Source organism: Protomyctophum bolini (genome assembly GCF_963924005.1).
Source record: "Protomyctophum bolini genome assembly, chromosome: 10".
Lineage (NCBI taxonomy): Eukaryota > Metazoa > Chordata > Actinopteri > Myctophiformes > Myctophidae > Protomyctophum > Protomyctophum bolini.
Genome location: NC_137871.1, coordinates 26,077,092 through 26,099,318, shown reverse-complemented (window position 1 = coordinate 26,099,318; position 22,227 = coordinate 26,077,092). Strand labels below are relative to the sequence as shown.

Below are 22,227 nucleotides of genomic sequence, written 5' to 3'. Positions count from 1 at the left end.
TCCTGAACTTGAACGCAGAATTTTGCGTTGAACAAATGTGTTTAGAAATTCATGTCGTATATCTCGAGTAGATAAAGAGTGCTGGGTTGCGCCCCCGGGAATAGCTGATCTACAAGCTCTGAAAGCTTGTAGATCAGCTATTTTGTCCAAAGGTACCCTCTCTTAGCCAGCTCAGTGGCCTTGTGGTTAGAGTGTTCGCCCTGAGACTGGGAGGTCGGGGGTTCGATCCCCGGCCGGGTCATACCAAAGACTGTAAAAATGGGATCCAGTGCCTCCCTGCTTGACACTCGGCATCAAGGGTTGGATTGGGGGTAAGTCCCTGCGACATACTAGCGTGATGCCTAGGGGGTGTACTTGTGCATCAAGCTGCCTCACGCTACAGAAACAGGAGATAGGCTCCTGCCCTATGGGCCCCATGGCTCGGCAAGGCTACTTATACCCTCTCTTAGGGGATTTCAGCCCTTGCGTCTCTATAGCCTGACACTCAGTCGGAAAATTTATTTTCGTTTCACTTCATAATTCAGACTGAAAGCCCTCCCCACGGCAGCAGTTTATGGGATGGGTGTCGTCAAAGCGGCAGTCTTCTGTGATTGGTTCATACCAACCAATCAGAATATTAGGAAAGCAGATGACGTTGTTGTCAATCATGAGGCTATGGCTAACCCGTTTGCTAACCAAACAAACACAGCCAATGAGCGCTACTAGCATGTAAAGAAAAGCGGTAAAATCTGTTTATAAAACCTCTCGTGTCTGTAAAGAAACTATGTATCATACATCGATTTAATAGCCATATTGATACAGTCATGAGTTACCGCAGTGGGTCAGCCATGTTTGTTGTCTGACACTGTTGAGTGACGGGCCGATGGCCAATCAGCTGCTGCGTTCGGATTTTCGAACGACACTGACGCAGCCGTATAGGCAGAGACTGAGTCCAGACCTGAATCGCCAGAACATATTTTCTTAATGGGCGTGGCTAGTGAATCAGGGCTGGTGCCAGGCTATCTCTAAAGGGTCGGGTTGGGGCAAAACGTTTTTTAAGGTAGACCACACTAATGCAACTCAATGAGTTGCAGTAGTGTGGTTTGGGCTTAACACTCTCTGCACGTCCCTGCAGCGCACCTCATGGGACAAGGAGCCACCGTGGATGGATGGCCGAGCCCTCTGCCATGCTGCGGCCTCAGGCCGTGCATGTGTCATCATGTGGCAGATTGAGAGCGGAGGAGTGGCCCGTATATTGATCCTCTCCGGTCCCCAAGCGGGTGGTGCAGCTTACCTTTCCGTAGGCCTTCTTGTACGCCGCCTTAATTTGCTGGCGCTGATCATTGCAGCGAGCGGTCAGAATCATGAGAATCATGTCTTCGTCCGTACCTGATGATAGAGAGAAATAAAATAAGGTATATAAATGTTTATTGGTGCAAAGAAAAAAAAGTACATTATTAAATTAAGGTTCAGAGATGAAAGCGCCATTGCACTCCCTGCATGGAAGAGTTGATTTTGTAGACTAAAACTATATGACAAAAGATGTTTGTCGACTACCTCTTTTAACTGACGAAAACTAAAATGATGACTAAAACTAAGGCTAAATATATTGACAATTTCATTGTCACCTAGCCACCCCTAGTCATTAAGCTATTAACAAATTAGACTGTAGTAATTAAAGCGGGTCATGTTCGCATGTTTGGAATTGCAATTGGAACAGCTGAAATCAATAACATATCAGTATTCTGATATTAACCTGCAGACCACATTAAGTGCGTCTGTGCTCAAAGAATACATTATTCAGCGTGTCCACAATAGTCCACAGCCCACTTTGCCACACTCTCTGAGCCACTGCATCAACCTAGCACCCCTCCCCCCCAATGGCAGACAATCATGTCAGACACATACATTAGTTTGGGTAGTTAATTATTTTCTGATCTGGTTGGACTTTCTTCTTTTTTTTTTGCTGGGGTCTCCTACCCCCTTTGTTTTGTTGTTGTTTATTTATTTGTTTGTAAAAAAAAAAAAAGAAGAAAAGCTGAATGTGTTGGCATCTCCAGTTGTGGTGTGCTTTTTGGATAATACAGTCTATGTTGAGCCTTGGCCTAATGGAGAGGCAATGACATATGGGAGCTCGTCTGGAATCAAGCTGCCACAGCGCTGTCCAGTGCTGAACCTATTGATCTGACTGAAAGCCACCTTTGGTGCTGTCCAGTGCTGATCCTCCTGAGACACACAGGATACTTCTGTGTGTCTTATTATGCTGGAGAATGTAACAATGCATATACTTACACAATAAATACATCATAGTTGCATGTATAGTTATTCTGTACTTATGGGTATTAGAAAGACTGTGGGGACCTTGTCTTTGCATTGCCATTTATAGTACACCCTGCACTGACTGCAGAGTATTAGTCAGATAATATTGTCAGAATAATGTAAAATATGGGAATACATTTCTTACCAAGATATGTCTTCACCAATGTGTTTGTAAAGGTGCACCTACTGACAGCCGTCGTCACAAATGTGATGAGGTCAGCACATTTGGGCACAAGTGCATATGGCGGAATTTAGCCCAAGGTTTTTTCATGCAAAACTAATTCTTGATGGTAGCAGCTGTCAAACATTCCCCTATGGCTGAATAGAAACCAATGTTGGATGTGTTAGTAGACACCTTCACAAACACATTGGTGAAGAAATGTAATTCCCAGATTTTATTAATATCCCCTGACTATATGACTTACTGACAGATGTGCACCAGTGTTGTTTTCGTCGACTAAAACTAAGACTATACCTTTTTTCACTGACGAAAACTAAACGAAAACAAAATGAAAACTGAGCTATGATGACTAAAACTAAGACTAAATATATTTACAATTTCGTCAACAAATAAAAACTAGACTAAAATGTTAGCAAGGACCTAGTGGACAAGAGATCCAGTATAAGTCATTTTACAATATTGCATGTTGGAAATAGCAGAGTTGTAGGCTTGTAGATCTGCTATTTTCAGATCTACAAGTGTAAAATCAGTCATTACGACGGCATCAAGGCCCGCCAAAATACATTTTTGTCACCAGGAATGTCTTAGTGTCTAGTTTTAGTCAACTAAATCTACGGCTGATTTAGTCGACTAAAACTAGACACTAAGACATTCCTGGTGACAAAAATGTGACTAAAACTAGGAAAACTAAAAAAAGGAAAATATTTCAAAAGACTATATGACTAAAACCGAAATTGCTGCCAAAAACAACACTGAGGTGCACAAAATCTAAATAAAGCCCTGACCTCTCTGAAAGCTCCTGGAAACGATGAGATAAACTGATGATCTACAGTAGAAATCAATAGTGCCTAAAATAAAAAATCACTGGCGCCTTTGTTGAAGAACAGTGGAGGGAAAAAAAACAAGCCATGTGTCATATATTTCCCCGGGGGGTCAAACTGATACGTTACATAAGGTATAATTATACCACAGAGCCACCGTGTCAGACCCCCGGGGGTCACACCGCTGTTATGAGGCCTAGAAAGACAGGCAGCTCACTGGTTGTTTGCCATCTTCTCCCATTCACTTCCAGATTTATTTTGGAGATTTCTTTATGCTCTGTTTTACAGGTTGTATAAGCAACGAGATACAGACAACCACTGATATACGTATAGCAATATAAGTCTCTCACTAAACTGTTAGAAGACATTTTTAGAATCGGCTTTGGGTCTTAATGGGGTTTGAACCATTGTCTGCCAACAGTGAGTATAAGTATAGGCTGCACCATTGCATTGCGAATTATCATGTACTCTAAACTATACGACATTGATTACGTGGGGGGCCAGCTGATTGACAGTAACTGTGAAAGGACAAAATATTGTAATTATGCTTTCCCACTCTGTATGCTGTAGTGGGCATTAGGTCACTTGAGAGATGGAGAGGTCAGAGGTCAAACACTATAAAAGCAATCAGTGTCGTTGTACTGTATATCAGTGTCATTGTTGCTATTGTTGTTGGATAGAATATTCTAATCAGGGACGTGCACACATCGACATCAAAGGGGGCTTCAGCCCCATCTGTAAAACAACTGCCCATTAACCAAGGCAGCATTCAGGTCAGGAGAATAGGTTTTTTTCCTCCGAAGTCTCCTGAACTAATTTGTTTTCGAAATCCATGTCGTTGCACCGCATGCATCTCCAGTAGATAAAGAGTGCAGGGTTGCGCCCCGAAAATAGCTGATCTACAAGCTCTCAACGCGCGCAGCGCGACACGCTGTGAGCTTGTAGATCTGCTATTTCCGCTATTTTGGGCCACAAGTGCCCTCTTATGGGATTTCAGCCCCTGCCTCTCTATAACACTCTCTGCACGTGCCTGATTCTAATATTCTTAGATTTTTGTGCACTCCTCTGAGCGCCCAGTCCTGGTTGCCTACCCATGGGCTATGCCAGTTAACTTGTGACAGATGGTTATGCTATTTTTGCTTAGATTGCATGGTTGAATTTGTGCAGCAAGTCTGTCTACTAGGCAGGTAACAGCATTGGGGTAAATTCCAAATAATCTATACTTATATGAAATGTGTAATGTGCAAATGTGGAACACAGATGGTAATGACCTGACCAGAGTATAGTGGACTAATGAAAATTGATTAATGAAACATAAACAGGCTTGCATTATGCAGCCGCATACAGTTAGGCATAAAAAAGATGTGACTACATTTGACTGAGAGACTGCCATTGGATCTTCTTTTTTAATTTAGTAATGTCTTGCAGAAAACAGCGAGTTGAGAAAACAGGCTTGAAAGGTTCACTTCTGTGGTCTCTAACATTACACATAGCTACATGTTTAAGCATTCATTTCATAAATGTACATGTCGATTTCAGCTCTGACATTTATTTCAGACATGCTCTAGTATGTGAAGAGTCTGCCTGTGCTATTAACTCATTGTGGAAGAAATATAAATAAATTCAGTTTTTCCTCCTCTGGTGAAAAGCTGGAGGTTGCACGATGGCAGGCTCTCAGTCAAATCTGGTCACACATGGTAACAAAAGGATAGTGATGTATATTTATGAGTAAGCGTTGCACAATAATAATCAGAATGTTGAATGAGCGTGGAGTGTTCTACCCTCACAAATTCTGACTGACTTCATGACAAACGTTGTGGCCTATATGAAAATCAGGAAAATAACTGACCGATTCCTTTCATGGCCTTGTGGAGGATCTCTGCATCGTGCTTGGCGTTGAAGTTGACAAAGGGTCTAACGCTGCCTCTGTATTCCTTATCCGCCTACAGGAAAAGATCAACAGAAAACACATGTTAAAAGGGAAACAATTGTCACCCCCCCCCCCCTTTCTGTCTGCATGTTTAGGCTATCGCAGCATCGGGCTGGCATCATCCATGCCTGACACACCCATATGGCCTACTACAGTATAGATACCATTCTATAAACCCTGCTTGTCATGAGGGTAGTGGCTCAAAACCAGGAAGTGAAGAGAGGGTTGTAGTCCTACAGTCCTTAGCCCTTACAACAAATATATAGATATAATATTGAAAATCGTGATCCCTAAATCACTGTGGGTCAGGGTCGGGAACCCATTTGTGGGTCTCGGATTTATTTGTGGGTCGCGAGAAGCTACCTCGCCCTTTCAAGCCTACCTGGCCTACCTGGGCGGCTGGGGCTCAGGAGGTAGAGCAGGTCGTCCAATGATCCCTGGGTCGGCGGTTTGAATCCCGGCTCCTCCTGTCTACATGTCGAAGTGTCCTTGGGCAAGACACTGAACCCTACATTGCCTTCAATGAGTCGGTCGGTGTGAGCTCACCACCATTGGTGTGTGAATGTGGGAAGTGAGGACGCTGGCGCCGACTGTTCTCCGCTTCACCTCCCAATGTATGAATCAATGAACCATTGTAAAGTGCTTTGAGCACATGGAAAAGCGCTATAAAAATGCAATTCATTATTATTACCTTCCACAGTATATTGCAGAGAGACATGTCATTTGGAGAGTAGAAAGCAAATAAACCAGTAAGACACCCTGAGGGCCTGGGTGATGGCAGACTGCTGGGGGCCTGGGTGATGGCAGACTGCTGGGGGCCTGGGTGATGGCAGACTGCTGGGGGCCTGGGTGATGGCAGACTGCTGGGGGCCTGGGTGATGGCAGACTGATGGGGGCCTGGGTGATGGCAGACTGCTGGGGGCCTGGGTGATGGCAGACTGCTGGGGGCCTGGGTGATGGCAGACTGCTGGGGGCCTGGGTGATGGCAGACTGCTGGGGGCCTGGGTGATGGCAGACTTCTGGGGACCTGGGTGATGGCAGACTGATGGGCTGGACCGCTTCGGCATGGGGAGGGGGGGGGGGGGTCAGATCAACAGTGAATGAATTCTGTACTGGCCATATATGGAGCGTCTCTTGAGTGTACAGGGTTTGATGAGGTCAGATCAACATATGGAATGTCAGAACAGGTCAACTCCATATATGGAGATCTAAGGGTGGCAGCGGGGGCAGTGTCTTGAGTGTACAGGGTTTGATGAGGGCCCAGGTAGGGTCGGGCCTAGTAATCTGCAACATACAGTCGCAACAATCAACATGATCACATAGGATGCATTGCAGCTGTTGACATCATCAGACAGCTTTTCAACTCATAACACATAACCAATCAGGCACTGACTGATGTCACTTCTGTTTGATGAAGAGCGCACGCTCAAAACATCACTGCAGTAAAGACGTTTTTCAATTGGGGCCCCCAGCGGCGTGCAAGCGTTTCTTTTGTTTTCACAGGGGAATACACTTCCCTGAAACTATAGCAGTGTTCTCTTTCACCTGCTGTCAGTCAAACAAGTTCGTGACCTCAAGTGTTTGGTCATGTCATGTGTGTGCGCGCGTGTGTGCGCGTGCGTGCACGTGCGATGCATGTGCTGAACCATCTGCAACCCAGGAGTGGGAGAACAATGATTCACCACTACATGTCACAATGATTCACCACTACATGTCACAATGATTCACCACTACATGTCACAATGATTCACCACTACATGTCACAATGATTCACCACTACATGTCACACCAGATCGTCCTTCTCCTCACTGGTACTTGGATTCTTCCTCTCGAGGGAAAATATCATTTGAGGGAAAAGCAATAAAACAACTGCCTTGCTTGCTTCGTTCATGCATATAGTCCTGCTCAGGTGCGAGATCACATGGAATATTGTGTTCTCCCCCCCCTCATCTACAATTTCGCCCTTGTAATCTCCTCTCTCTGATGTCTGTTTAAATGTATTTTCTTTCTTTCTTTCTTTCTTTCTTTCTTTCTCATGTTTGTTTCTTTTCATGCTTTTCTGCTTTTGTTCATGATGATGTACGGTTCACAGAGATCAGCCTAGAGCTTCATCAACAATAACAATAGAAGTATAAAACAAAAAGGTATTCGCTTTTTCAAATGTATTTTGCACCAAAGGGGTCTTTAGTCTGTAAGCTTCGTAAACTGATTAAGTTTCAAACCAGGATATTTCTTTCCTGCAGTAAACTTCTTGTTGGTATAGTTACGTTCAGTTCTTCGAAATGTGATGATAAAATAACGTTTTAGACCGCGACGGAGTCTGTGAGGTTAGGGCCGGGGTTAGGGTTCAGGAATGCATTTACCACACTGCATTTCTATCAGAAATGCATTAATCCGATGGTAATTCTGTCAGAAAGGCAGTTACCAGACTGGTAATTCTGTGAGAAAGACACCTGTGGCTTCCACTGCCAAAGCTGTGCATAGGAGGGGCTAAAAATGCACATGGGGCCAATGGACTCAGTAGAGGAATGACATCAATGTTACAATACTGTAATTTTAAAATGTAGGCTACCTAGCTAAGCTAGTAGTACTATTATTCATAAAAGGTAACTGAGCTACACTAAAACTATCTTTCTAAATAAGAAGCTAGCTAGCTACTAACTACAAATTACTTATTTAAAGTAGCTAGCTACATTGAAGCTAATTTGTAATGGTTGGTATAATGTGGCTGAGGGGGACATGTCATCGAGTGACTGAATAAAGCAGGACTGTGAAAGCTACAAATGGATGAAGGTGGCAAATTATTTATTTGTGAGATGGATAAACTGCACTCAAACTCACTATTTTGATGTTGATGTTCCTCCACGACTACGTCGACTAGTGATGTAGCTTTTGTCAAGTATTATATTAATTATATATTATTATATAATTCAACATTTAATTACAGTATACAGTTAGAGCAGGCCAGGCAGCCAAACGCAGCAAGCAACTTACTCTATACAAGGTCTCTCTCTCCACACAGCTTATTCAAATGAATGATCATCCAATGCTCATTATCAAGCACTGACTTAACAAGCACCCAATGCAGAGAGCAGGTACGTGTCACAGCAGCAGCCATGCAATCAGAATGAAACACAAGACAGGAGGCTACTCTACTACTACTGTGTCAAGACAAGAGCCATTGATCATTCATTTGATTCAGCTGGTGTGGAGGTTGATCTTGTAGAATGTATACCCTTTCTGATTTCTGTCAGGTTGTGTTCCCAAACTTCCCACATTATTGTCGACTATAGATCACTCAAATTAATTGAATGAATGTCAACATAGGAAGTGATATAATGCATGCAAGGGCCAGGCCTGCATTGACGATATTCAATCAGTCCACGGCCTTCTTGATAGCAAAGTGCTAACTAGGTGCAACTTCCCATTGACAGCCCATTCACCCAAACAGAAAAGTCCTACCTGATTATATTAAACAACGGCAAAGGTTTTGTTTCATAACAATTCACCGTAGACATGTTATGAGCTACTCCCCAAGAAATTCTGTGCAGGTTATTCTTTCCTAAGTGTCAGAGTTTGAGAGTGCTCGTTGGATATCACTCAACAGCCCTGCGTACCACCTGTTTTGAATTTGCACAAAATGCAGGAGGCAGCAGGAGGTTGCTTCCAATTAACTCCAATACTTATAGGAAAGAAATCACCTGCAAGGAATTTCTTGACAGGAAGTATCTCATAACAAGTCTATAGGCTAGTGGATTATTATTAAACAAACACTTGCAGATAGAAAGAGGAGAATTCAAGCTTTTTGCACAGCTGCAATGTTGGTGAGTTTAACGTTGTTTAATACAATCAGATAGGACTTTTCTGTTTGGGTGAATGGGCTGTCAATGGAGTTGCACCTAGGTAGCACCTTGCTGGCAAGATGGCCACGGTCTGAACTCTGAATATCGTCAATGGGACACTGGAGATTGGTGGCCAGCTAGTGCACCTACACAGGTCAGGGGATAAAGAAGAGCCATGATTGGAGGGGGACCGGGGGAGTATTCCAATTTCAAAGAAACTTTAAAAAAGCCAAATGTATAGAATTCCTTGTTGTACGACCAATCTTACTGAGAATAATTGATCTTTTAATAATTATTTTGTGAGCAATGATTACATTATAGGCTAAGTTTGCATGCATGTACTTTGATCTTCTCGGCTAACACACCTGAAAGAAAAGATTCTGTTCTCACTATATCCCCCTGATGAAATTCTATCCTAATGAGATGCACGCAACTAGCAGTTTCCATGTGAACGGTAACACAATATGGCACAAATTATAGACCACCATCCCAGAGACAATGTGGGCTCCTTGTCGCTTTGTTTTTTAAATGATATCATCAACCTTATCAAAACCACCTGCATATTGTGTCTGTGCGAGGCAGAGAAGGGGGGAAAAATCGAATCAAGGGTAATCAAATCAAGCTGTTTTTCGTTATTTCGTGTGTTCCGTGGTGGGTGAGCCGGTGGATACAACTCTACTAATGAATGCATCCTCACAGCAATCTTTTTTCCATGAAATGAGACTTCAAATAAATGTGTGGAGAGGAGGAGGGAAAATATATCTAATAACTGCTGTAATCACCAGGTTTTGTTGATCACACATGCTTGCAAGGCCATTTGTAGATCTGGCAGTGTGCATAGTTTCCAATGTACAGATAAGACTGATTATAGGTTATTGGTTCACCTATGATCCTATATAGACCTACAGTAGATTACAATTTCTATGCATTTGATTTATAACCTTGTGTTTTACTTACTGTAAATCGCTCTGGATTACGCTAATGCTAAATGCCTACATTACAAATTGTAAATTGTTTAAGCCCAAAATCAGCTTGAAAAGCCAGTGACCCTTAATGGAAGGTCAAGACACGGTCCATTAACAGAAGGTCAGGTCTGTTGCTGTGGGTCTCTGGGAGATATGCTAATAATATGCATGTTGGAATTTGTGTCATACTAAATAACAATTTCAGATAATATTAATAATCAAAAAAGAGAGAGAGGGAGAGAGAGAGCAATTTCTTCTCATGTGTATATCGTCTGACACATAAGAAATTATGACAGTTCTGCAAGATATCTGCAAGGTGAAACACTTACCATGCTTCTTGTTGAATGAATCAGCCCAAACTGGGGATTTGGAACGGATGTGATAATCCTACAGTCACAAGAAATGTCAACACAGGTTAAGAGTAAGGCACGCCTTATGTCTTTGAAAAAAAAGAATTATAAAAAAAAACAGCCAAACTAATCTAACATGGAACGTTATGTCTATACGTACTAACAATATTATGTTTACTACTTTTTATCCACTGTAAACAAAATTAATGGAAATATCATTTGGTCTCCATGGAACTTACTTCTGTTTTCTTATCAACAGGTGTTTTCTTTTCTCCTCTGAGATGCGGTGAAGGACAGACGGGACACTCAGTGAGTTAAAATGCCTCTAAAACTGTCCGGGAAGCAGCCTCTGGTCACACTTCCCTGATCTATATGCAGTGTTCTATTTCACCTGCTGTCACTCAAACAGCTTTGTGACCTCAAAGTGTTTGGTCATTTTTGTCAGGGGTGTGTGTGTGTGTGTTACTTGAGTCTGTTATCTGTTGACATGGGTCTCTCAGTGCCATACAGGCATACACCTTTGAAGAAAAGCAAACATGTTTCCGAGTTTATCTGATCCAGGTGAATCTTGGCACGAAGCATGATGTGGAGGCAGGTAGACAGTAGATCTTTAATGATGTAATGTGTGGTGGTGACATTGCCAGTGTGTGTCGCCGATACATCTCACATATCGACGGTCACGTATATGACTGTCACTGTCTTGTCTTAATTAAAGTGAGCACTTGTGAGAGGAGAGTGTGAGTGAGTGAGCTTATCGCCGCTTATCCAGTTACAATAGCTCTCCGTTTCATCAGAGCTCTAGCTTCCCCGTTGACACAAGGGCCAATCTTTTAAATAGCAAACATGAGACAGCATTAGCAAACATGTGAACTACATGGACTACATGGATGACCCAACACCAGAGGGGTACTCTGCATATGGTTGGTGGGTTTTGTCAACCCACGGGGCCCCCCACTAGGGGGCGGCCGGTGTTTCCACCTCCCGTCAGTAATGGGAGAAGGAAGCGACGGCTGGCCGTCCATTTCAGCACTGAGTAATTGCTGATATGAAAGTTCTTTCACATTCTGCACTGCAGCACATGTGATGCTGCTGATGAATGAATGAGCTTGTAGTAGGTAAGCTATACGTTTGCGACGCGTGCGTGTACAGGAACCAGTGTTGTTTTCGTCGACTAAAACTAAAATTAAAAATGTTCGTTGACCACTGTCGAAAACTAAATGGAAACTAAATAAAAACTAAGCTATGATGACGAAATATATTGACAATTTCGTCAAATAATAAAAACTAGACTAACATGTTAGGAAGGGACTAGTGGACAAGAGTTCCAGTATAAGTAAAAGACAAGTCATGTTACACTTTGTTGCATGCTGAAAATATGCTATTTTAGATCTGCTATTTTCAGCAATTGAAAAAACAGTCATTACGACGGCATCAAGGCTAAATCAACTGTAGATTAAAGTCGACTAAAATCTTATGATATTTACTCGACTAAAACTAGACAAACACTAAAACATTCCAGGTTACTAAAATGTGACTAAAACTAAATGAAAATTATTCAAGAGACTATATGACTAAAACTAAAATGGAAATTTGCTGCCAAAATCTACACTGCTAAGAACCCATGGCTGATACAGCCTAATTACGCCACTGACTGACACGCACCTATAAGCAATCTGGAACGTTGTGTCAGTCTGTTATGGTAAAGATATTTCCAATACAGCCGAGACGCTATTCCCTACTACCTGCTGCTGGTTTCGTTTGGCTAGTAGAGGGTATGCACGTGACATCATCATCATACCCGGAAGTTATGCGGGAATGCCTATACTGAGTGTCAAAAAACTAGTTTCTGGCCTTGGCTTGACAGCCAATACATCCATTCAAATTTAGGAAGACTCCACAGATCGTGGGTTGGCAAAGGACATAACACAATATACATAAAAGGTTTTACACTTTCAATTCAGGTTTGGTGTAATAGGCAGATTTCAAGGCAGCTCCTTGCTTCTCAAATAGTAGGCTATAGTTTTAATTTGCCTGAAGCTAGTCTGAATTCCATATCAGCTTTGAAACCTAATCAATTCGATTTTTTATTCATGATCAATGTACAATGACAGAACATGGTCCTACGCCTGTCAAGATTATAAAATTATATCAATTGTCACGAAAATAATTGCAATTAACGATTTAATTGTGTTTTTCTCGTTGAAGACTGGAACATAAATATGAATAAAAATGACATTTCTGCTTGGCTTTTACGCTTTGAAGTTGCGCAGGGCAGATAGGACAAAATAACCCACAAAGGGGGCAGTTTTTAAATAGTGGAAATAGCCGATCTACAAGCTCCCGTGAGCGCTGTGAGATTGTAGATCTGCTAATTCCACTTTTGGAAAATGTTTGAAAATATATGTTTCAACATGGAATCGATTATGCCGATTATGCAAAGATAATTGTGATTATCTTATAGAATTGCGATTAGGCAATTATGTAATAATTGTGACAAGCCTAATAACTCCTGTATCTGCATTTCTTTATAGGTGATAAAAGGAGCTAGCTGGTGTTAAAAGGTCAACCAGTCCATTAAGCACCACACACAGGTGATCAAGTGGTGACAGAGGACATTAATGTCACCTCTCTCTCTCTCTCTCTGGAAGCTGTACTGTGGTCTGCAGCAGTGTTGTTTTCGTCGACTAAAACTAAGACGAAAAATGTTCGTCGACTACCTTTTTCCACTGACGAAAACTAAATAGAAACTAAATGAAAACTAAGCTATGAATACTAAAACTAAGACTAAATATACTGACAATTTTGTTAGGAAGGGACTATAGTGGACAAGAGATCCAGTATAAGTCATTTTACACTTGGTTGCATGCTGAAAATAGCAGATCTACTAGCTCATAACGTGCCGTGCTGCGACGCGGTCGGCTTGTAGATCGGCTATTTTCAGCAAGTGGAAAAAAAACGTCATTACGAGCACATTTTGTTCGACTAAATCAACTGTAGTTTTAGTCGACTAGAACACATTCCAGGTGACTAAAACTAAATGAAAACTTTTCAAGAGACTATGACTATATTGATGAATGGTGGTCCCCAGCTGATGACCCGTTTAGGCCCACAGAGGTGTTCAGTGAGGTGTCACAGCACACCTGTTCAAAAGTACTTTAAGTGCATTTTCATACTTTTTGTAGTATAAAAACATGCAGGTACTTTTTACACCACATGCGGGCTGTTATGGGGAGCCAGTGTGTCAGCCTGTTCACGCTAAACATGAACAGGTGAAAAATGATCCTGTCCATGCAGAGAAGAGTCATGGGTGTGTGCGTGTGTGTGAGAGAGATCCACAGGTCTTATTGATCTATAGATCCTGACAATGTAGCTAAACGGGGCCAGACCAACACGTCCCTGTAGTTAAAAAATGCATCTATTCTGCAGATAGATTGCAAAACCCTTGCAAAACGGTTCAGAAAGTAAGCTATTCATCATGAGTGCAAGAGGTATAAATAAGTTATGAAACAAAATATACTTAAATGGGAGTGAAAAATAAATATGTCAAAGAATAATTAGGAACAACAAACAGTAATGGACGCCTACTCGATGTTGCAACTCAAATCTGTTAAAGAATGTATCGTCAGTCAAATAAACAAATAAAAGAAAGATTAGCAAAAAATTAAGTTTAATAAATAGATGAATAAAATAAAAAGGGGCGATTGCTGGGGCATTCATTCCTATGTAATGCTTTTTGTGTGCATTTTATTGTGTAACACTGAAGTCAGGGCGTTGAACCATAAATTAACACTTTCCCCATGGGGACAAGAGACTATAGATTAGTGGGCCTACTTTCGGGTCGATTCTATTCTATTCAATGACAGCCTTTCCGCCTAGCATGAATGACTGGAGTTTCTGGAGGAGGGAGAAGAAACAAACAAACAAGAAAACTAAATTAATTTTCCAACTATACTGAGCCCTTCTTTTTCAATATCCATATCATGTGCACAGAGAACAGTATGCTATTACTCAAGAAAGTGTTAAAAAAAACAGAATGCATTGTTTGGGTCTTCTGCTTGTATATTGAGCTGTACACTACAGCCACCACCCACACATAGGCTACAGTTACACACACTGTCGTCTGTCTTGTGCTGCTGTTATTAACCTTTCCCCCATGGGTCTATCTAATTCGCTTTCTACAACGATGTGCCGTTAATCTCACCCACCCTCTCCAATTCACAAATGACAGGAGTTCCCTTGCTTTATGTGCATTGCTTTAATAAGCATGAATAAACATGCATGGGGCCTATTTATTTTAACCAGAAAATATAAGACTGTGTTTATAGATAGTGCTGGGTAAAATGTATCTCAAAGATGAGACATGAGCAAGTGCAAAGACAGCAGCAAGAAAATACAGGACAGGATTCCATGTTGACTGGGTACTTCATCACTGATAAGATATACCCCACTGACTGTAACTACATGGCAAGCTCTTTAAAGAAAGTACAGCATCACAAAAAAAAGAAAAGTTGAACATTGAATTAATGTATTTCATTTCTAACATTGTGCTTGCATTTATAGCAAATCAAATATATGTTCTTGTGTGAACCCACTGAGGCACATCCAGAGATAATTCATAATCCAACAACCCACCAATCTTTTGGCACAAATTGTGCCACAGTGTTTCACAAACAATCCCCCAATGTCACTACAGGAAACCATGCCGTCTCCAAAAGCCACACAGTCTCAAAAGTCTTTGTCTTTTGCTTGGCATCCATCGTTTTTCACAGCATGTGGCATCTCTGACGAAAGCAAGGCTCTCTCATCGAGCGCACTGGCTGTAGGGAACAGTTGGTGACCGAGTTGCTCAGCTGCCTGACGATCATCCAGATCAAAAGAACCATGAGCAAGAGGAGAAGGAGTAGCAGTCCCAGGTACAGGCAGAAGTTCGAGCCCCAGCTCAGTGCCAGGGGCAAGGATGTGGAGGTCACCAGGAATCTCCTGGGGGAGGGCATGGGCTTTTTTCAGAGAGCCTCCCCCTTCTGTAGGCTCTCCGAGCTGTTAAAGGCTGCTTTTGGAGGCTTCCCGAAGTTAGACCCTCTTCAAATGGTTATACAGGACCCGCTGTTGAGGATGTGAGCACCATCTTCAAATTGCAGATCTAAGTGGAGATGATCCAGCTATGGAATAAAATGTCCTTTCATTCCCATGGTTTAATGCTCCAAAGATAGTTTAGGTATGATGAACCAGTGACGATAAGAAAGCACTAAGAGGTATCATGGTGTCAAAGCTCGGCATTCTCTCAGAGAGTAGTGGTGGAATCCAGGGAATCTTTCTGCAGGGTTCTGTGCATGCTCTCCCTCCCAGACTCCCTGTCGAAACCCTGCCTCCCAATTTATTATGAGAGAGGGGAGAGAGAGAGCGAGAGAGAGAGAGAGAAAGACAGACAGACCCCCTCACTGCCATTGGCTACTGCCGTCTTTACCTCACCTCAAATCAAGTCCTGCGTTAATGTGAAGTGGAAACATCAATGCTGGCTATTCAATTGTTCAAGTATGGTCAATTTATTGACAACTTAATTGTACAAGTGGGGGCAAGTGTTTATTGCCATGTACAGTAAATGAGTGCTATGGCATTCATATCTTGGAAATTATTTTGATGCAACTTATATATCCCCCCCCCCCCCCCCCCTCATTTGTCCAATACTGTAAGCATTTCCGCTGTAGTTTCATCTATTGCAAATATTTTAATCATGCACCTTATGCATAAAGGGCTTTGTATATTTGCCTCAGCCTTCCTGTTATTTGACCTGTTCGGTGTGTTCCTTTCCTCTCTATTCCGGATTTTCACCCACTCTTAAGTTCACTATAACTATAGATTGTTCACCATATAGTTATGCCATGAACACCGACTTGACTTTTGACTTTATTAACCCCTTATGGTGTTTTAAGCATTATGTTATTCTATAAAAAACTCAAATATTTGCTTCTGGGGGGGGGGGGTCCCTGGAACAACATATTTTCAGATGGGGGTCGGCACTCGGCAGCCAGTTACATATATTTTTGGCAGTCCTTAAAATGAAGAAATATTGTTTGAGAACGACTGACATACCGTAGAAAGATGGGTTTTTCAGAAAACTGGCATTTGTAGAATCGTCCTCAGGTCTAAATATACATCTTTAACGTTTTAATTACAGTGCTGGGTACATGTGAACAGCTATTTACACCTGCGAAAATAAGTGGATTCTGTGGTGCATCCTGCTTTGCAGCGCATCTCTATATGAACACAATTGTGCCTGTGTTCGGGGTAGATAGGGTGCTAATTGTCATTGCACTTATTCCTAAGGGCTGGGGCGGTACCTGTCAGCAGGGAGTGTTGGGGGCTCCTAGCTCACTGGCAGGATATACAACAGCAGGGACAGGATCAATTAGCATAACAACTAAATGAAGGCGTAAAGGGGGTCAAAACCAAAATAAATTACAATTTAAAAAGACAAGCACGCCCCGAGACATTTAGGCTGCCAGCAGAATCTCTTAACATTATCTGACTATAGCCAGAGTAATATAGTATATATGCGACACTAGTGTTGACTCCCATTGAAACAATGGAATGCGGAAGTGCTCATTCTATCTCAATGGGATAGTTCCAGCCATAGGAGCAATTTGGAACTATAGCCCATAAGCACCTGCTTTGCAGCGAGATCAAAGCGTGTCGCTACTCTCCTACTCTTATAGCATAAGAGCCATCTAGCTAAAATCTGCAAGGCTTGGAAGTTGCACTGCACCGTCAATTAGGTTAGGTGTGAGTACTGAGATTGCAGCATGCCAGTCATTCATGGCTCAGAGTAGGAGAGGCTGCAGTTTGGTGGGTTTCCTTATAAAGAACCAGTTCATCTGTACACAAATACATTGTGAGATCATAGTCACACTACCAGGCAAACTAAGAGTCAGTTTAAAAAAACTGAATAAATGTGGTATGCAGATATGTATAGGGCAATTACAATATGGAACACATTACCAACTATTTAGCAATGTTATGGCCTCCATACAAGTCAAATCTAGTGGCTCAAATTAGAGACTGCAACAAAGATAGACACTACAAAAAGATGGCAACGTATAGTTCTTTTTACTCAAGTAGATATTAGGCACAGCCATATGTGAAAGTGATTGAGTCATGGCCTCAAATGAACAGAGTACTGAAAACTTTTCAGTAAGAAAATGTGTTGAAGCTTAGGAAGAGTAGCCGCTTGGGCAGCAAATGGAGATTTGGAAAAAATATAACTGGACAAGGAAAGTTTCCACTTCACATGCATAAATGTAAAAATAATCAGATCTACAAGCTCACAGCACATCATGCATTGTGAGCTTGTAGCTCTGCCAATTTGGGCTCATGTTCACCCTAGACTATGGATCCTGGGGCTCAAGTCAAGTGGTTAATGTAGTCAAACATTTGCAGTAATTATACTTCTATGACAACTGAGCAAGTAACAGTGTGGAAAACGGTCTAATTGTGAAGCCTTTTGACATTAAAAAAACATTTGCAGAATACAGTCACCTCCTCTTACAAGTCCAAAAGTGGCTCTCTGCTGCCCCCATGAGTACACAAACAAATGATGGTCTAAATTAATTTTATTTACAAGAGCTGTTCCTTTGTTTTACAGAGCAGAAGATGCATTTAAGTGTTTAAGACCTGTTGGACAAAAGGGTGAAAAACTTCATCAGCAGAACAGGTGAACTAATTTAGCCAGCACTAACTGGAGAAGTACATCTTTCAGTATATAAAAAGCTCTTTAGATAACTACTCAAAGCTCTTACAAAAATAGTTATAAAAATGTAGTTGTCAGGCTCACAAGGACAGAAAATATTCACAGGCCTGTCAGAGAAAATATGCATTTACAATGTGTGGTGTTAAGACCACTAAATGTGCATTCGTCTTAGAGACAAACTATCAGAAATTACAAACTGCACTTGATTACGTAGTATCCTGCATGGACGATGCTCATGGTAATATCCAGTATGAAAGAACAATTTTCCAAGATCGTTCATAAAACAGTTTGATTTTCCTTTAAAGCGCACATTTGTGCAGCTCTGCCAAAAACAGATGCTATACATGCTCAGTTATTAGAAATGTGGCATTTTAAGACAATAAAAATATAAAAAGGGGCAAAAACAAAATCATTTCAAAAGCAGTTTGGCAGGAGGCTCAATGAGGGAGACTTCATGGTACCTGGGGGGAAAAAAAGTTTATAAATATACACTACTGTGCACAGGCTTCTTCGGACAATATATAGTACACACAGTATGTATTAATTAATTTACTGTAAGACTTACTTGACTGCCTTGTATTTTTCCCTGACCGACTGCTGGGCATGCTGTGGGGAATTGAGGTATGTCTGGTGCAGATCTTCGACACACTGAGTTAGGTCCTCTAGCGAGTAACCAGTCATCTCCGACAGGGTCTTGGGCTATGTGGGAGACGAGAGATTTTTTTTTAGACTAGTAGCATATCATACGTCAATCAATATACAGATGGCAGAATTGTGCAATGTTTCCAATGTTACTTTGACCGCCCTATATAAAAAGCACATTTCCAGAATTAAATGCCAAACATCATGTGTTCAACTTACCCATGAACCCCCAGTGATGGTGCTATTGGCCACAATGAAAGCTGCAGCTGCCGTTTGTGACGGGAGGTACTTCAGGAATGGGTCTGAATCAACCAGACTTATCTCCCCAAGGAACTAGAAAGGGCAAAGAAAAGAAAAAACCTCAAAACTGGCCTACACATTTCAAATAAGCTACAACTGGAATGTATACTTTGGACATTGTTGCAATTCCATGTCAGGAGAGGACAAAACTTGTGCAGATCAAACTAAATAAAAGATTAGACCTTTAAATGATCATAACACTAACCATTGCTAGGCTCTCCACCTGCTTGCTAACCGAATGGTTTACAAAGTACTGCGTTAGAAACTGGTTGACTGTGGGAGCAGCCAGATCAAAGGACAACACTTTCAGAACAAGGTGCTCCATCCTCAACACTTGTTTCTTGGTGTAGGTGTCATCTGTGATGTAAACGAACTCTGCCACCTCTGGGGGGTAGATCTCTTCAAATTTCCTGTATTAACACAAGAGCAGTTGGGAGCATTTGGTCTCAGGTCACCTCAACTTGTGTCACCTTCAACTTCTGAAATGCAGCTTTATGGAGAGACTTACGATGCAAGCAACATTGCGGCAGCTCCAACAAGCTGCAACTTTCCCCGAAGGACAGACATTGAGGAGAGGAAGCGGTCAATGTAGTTGACTGCCAGGTAGAGTGTCTCGCTCTGAAGCTTGTACTCCTCTCCCACTTCTACTAGCCAGTCTACCAAGATGGCCCTCATGCTGTTGGTGATGTCAGGCTGCTTCTTCATGTAGCCAGCTTTAGGCCTGGTTTTCACCTGGTAAAGAAAATGAAAATATTGAGCCACCATGGCAACCACCACTTTTTTCTCTTTTTTAATAGCAGTTATGTGATCCATGAATACACTCACCTCCATTTCCCTTATGTAACTGTGAATTTCTTCAGCATAGTCCGGAGAGTTGTTTACATTGACCGACTTCTCTTCAGCCTCGATTACAGACATGTCCATGGGAGAATCTATTAGGCAAAAGTAAATATACATTAAATTGGATGACAACTATTGCATGGTTTACACACAACCACAAAAGGAAATAAAGATTAATAGCTAAATGAAAATGTTGTTTTTGCTTATGAGTGCATACTACTGTGGACATAAGACAGGTGGAATATAAAGAGTAGGATTGGAAGCTGAAAGCTTACCGAAACTGACATCCATGCAGGGAGGGATGTCAATGGTGGCAAGAGGCTGTCTCAGGCGGGTTATAGCATGGTTGAGTAGAAGAAGTGGAGAGTCATCTGTGGTGGGCCTTGGCTTGATGGCCACCTGCTTCTTGACGCAGGCACCATCAGGCTGATCCATGTGGATCTGGAAGGGAGGCAGCTTGGAAGGCTCATCCACATGAATCTGGAAAGCTGGCTGCTGCTTGGAAGGTATTTTCTCATAGCAGCTTTTGCCATCATCTTCATTTTTACAGGACAGCACCTGTAATGAGATGTATGGAAAGACAGGCACACAGGTTAAGCAACACCGTTCTTGTAACTGGCAGTGAATATGCAACCCTGTAGTGGGGGGGGGGTCCTAGTTATAAAACAAATATAAACACACAATTTGTTTCTCTTGGTGTACAGTCTGCAGTAAATGTGCTTTATAAATAAAACTGACTTTAGTTTGTTCCTAAAGTACAATTAGTGCGACTGCATTTATGTACATCTGTCAGCATTCCAATTAGGTAAAAATATTAAATCTGAAAACAGCAGTTGAGCAAAGTGCTTTCCTATAGACAAGAGCAACATCATAAGATAGACGAGAAGAAATCGATTCACAAAGAATAAAAGCATAATAACGTAAGAAATACAAGGTTACAAGTCATAACTGCTAATCAGAAGCTAAGCTAAGTTTAGCCGCTCTCTTGTTTCAGAGTCCAACAACAAGCTATATGGTTGCTAACATTAGCCGGCTTAGCATCCATTCATACACAAAACCATGCACATTTAGTACCACTACCAACCTGCTTGGTGCCGTGGGTCTGAGGCTTGATGCTGTGCTGGTTGCCGTGCAGCGGTCCTAGGACGGTCCTGTTGCCCACTTTCGGAGCGAGGTTCTCCTGGTTCCCCTCGGCAGCAGCACCGGTAGTGTTAGTAACGTTAGCACGGGGCTTCAGCCCCCTCAGCCGTGACAGCACGTTCTCTTGGTTGGCGGAGGATTCGACCGCGCGTCCGTGGTTCAAACGAGACATGATGGACGATTCCTACAAAGATCCAGGAATTCCGCTTTAAAAACCGTTTTACTATAATGTCGCGACACTCGTTTTCAAACACAAAACAAACGGGTGGTTTGTTCAGTCAAGTAACGTTAGGCGCTTAGCATTAGCTGCTAACCGCGGTAGGGAAGATCACTTACTAGTATCAGGTTTGTTGTCGGTTGTTCAGAACGTCGGTTCCGCGGCTGCAACGGTTTACTTCTTTAGTTAGAACACTCGAATATATAAGAACGAGAGGACGTCTAAACAACTGCGTGTAATGTTTCAGCTAGTCATGTTCTCGTAATTTGCGCGTAAAAAGCTAACGCCTAAAACCTAAACTGTTTTTCTAACAATGACCGGTGGCTTCCTCCTCTCAGCTGCTGTGCCCGTCCCTTTCCTTTAAAACACACTAGTGGAGTTGGAGAACTGTTGTGTTGCTCTCTCTCCAGTTCAAGTAGCCCGCGACTATTGAAACGGACCAATGAGGAGACAGTCCGGGCGACGACGGACCAATGAGGAGACGGAGCTGGGCGTTGACGCGCTGCCCCTACGGCATCCGAGAGAACTCAAAGCGCAGTTGCGCTTCTTGGTGCGACGGTGCCTCGGCGTGGAAAACGGCAGAGCTGCAAGCTCACTGCGCGCCGCGTCATCCACGCATCGTGAGCTTGTAGATCGGTTTTCCCCCACATTGCATTCAAATAATCCCTGGGTGCATATTGCATAATTGTGCTAGCCAGGGAAATATCGAATTCTGACTGTTTATCAACCACAGTTTATAAAACATTCAGTTTCTGGTACTTTGCATTCCTTGGAGATGAAGATGAACGGTAATCTATGAAACTTTTTCATCAAATTGACACATTTAGCCTGTGTGGACCCCCATTTGAAAAGATACACCACATGCCACAGGTTTTTTTTAGTGATTCTTAAAGTTTTTAATTTCAAGGACCCCCAGATTTAAATGCATTAGGATCACACAGAACCACATTTGATACC

General features: G+C 42.2%; 2 protein-coding genes across 2 annotated transcripts in view; both read right to left on the bottom strand.

Moving 5' to 3' along the window:
• The window catches only part of anxa5a (annexin A5a), a gene marked incomplete at its 3' end in the record, with an annotated part of 34,681 nt that extends 29,504 nt beyond the window's left edge, over nucleotides 1–5,177 (bottom strand). Inside the window, exons 1-2 of the mRNA XM_080774136.1 lie at nucleotides 5,150–5,177; nucleotides 1,274–1,368 (exon numbers count right to left, since the gene is read on the bottom strand). Of these exons, the coding sequence (XP_080630262.1) occupies nucleotides 1,274–1,368; nucleotides 5,150–5,162 (108 nt within the window). The 5' untranslated portion in view covers nucleotides 5,163–5,177. The remainder of the gene's footprint in view (nucleotides 1–1,273; nucleotides 1,369–5,149) is intronic.
• A 12,434-nt stretch (nucleotides 5,178–17,611) lies between these two features.
• ccna2 (cyclin A2) lies at nucleotides 17,612–21,634 on the bottom strand. Its single transcript, XM_080773565.1, has 9 exons — nucleotides 21,390–21,634; nucleotides 20,998–21,237; nucleotides 20,189–20,471; nucleotides 19,899–20,005; nucleotides 19,582–19,805; nucleotides 19,279–19,483; nucleotides 18,993–19,106; nucleotides 18,697–18,830; nucleotides 17,612–18,592 (listed from the first exon to the last, which is right to left on the bottom strand). The coding sequence occupies exons 2-9, from the start codon at nucleotides 21,223–21,225 to the stop codon at nucleotides 18,541–18,543; spliced, it is 1,347 nt and encodes a 448-aa protein (XP_080629691.1). The 5' UTR covers nucleotides 21,226–21,237; nucleotides 21,390–21,634; the 3' UTR covers nucleotides 17,612–18,540.
• Nucleotides 21,635–22,227: the final 593 nt, after the last annotated feature.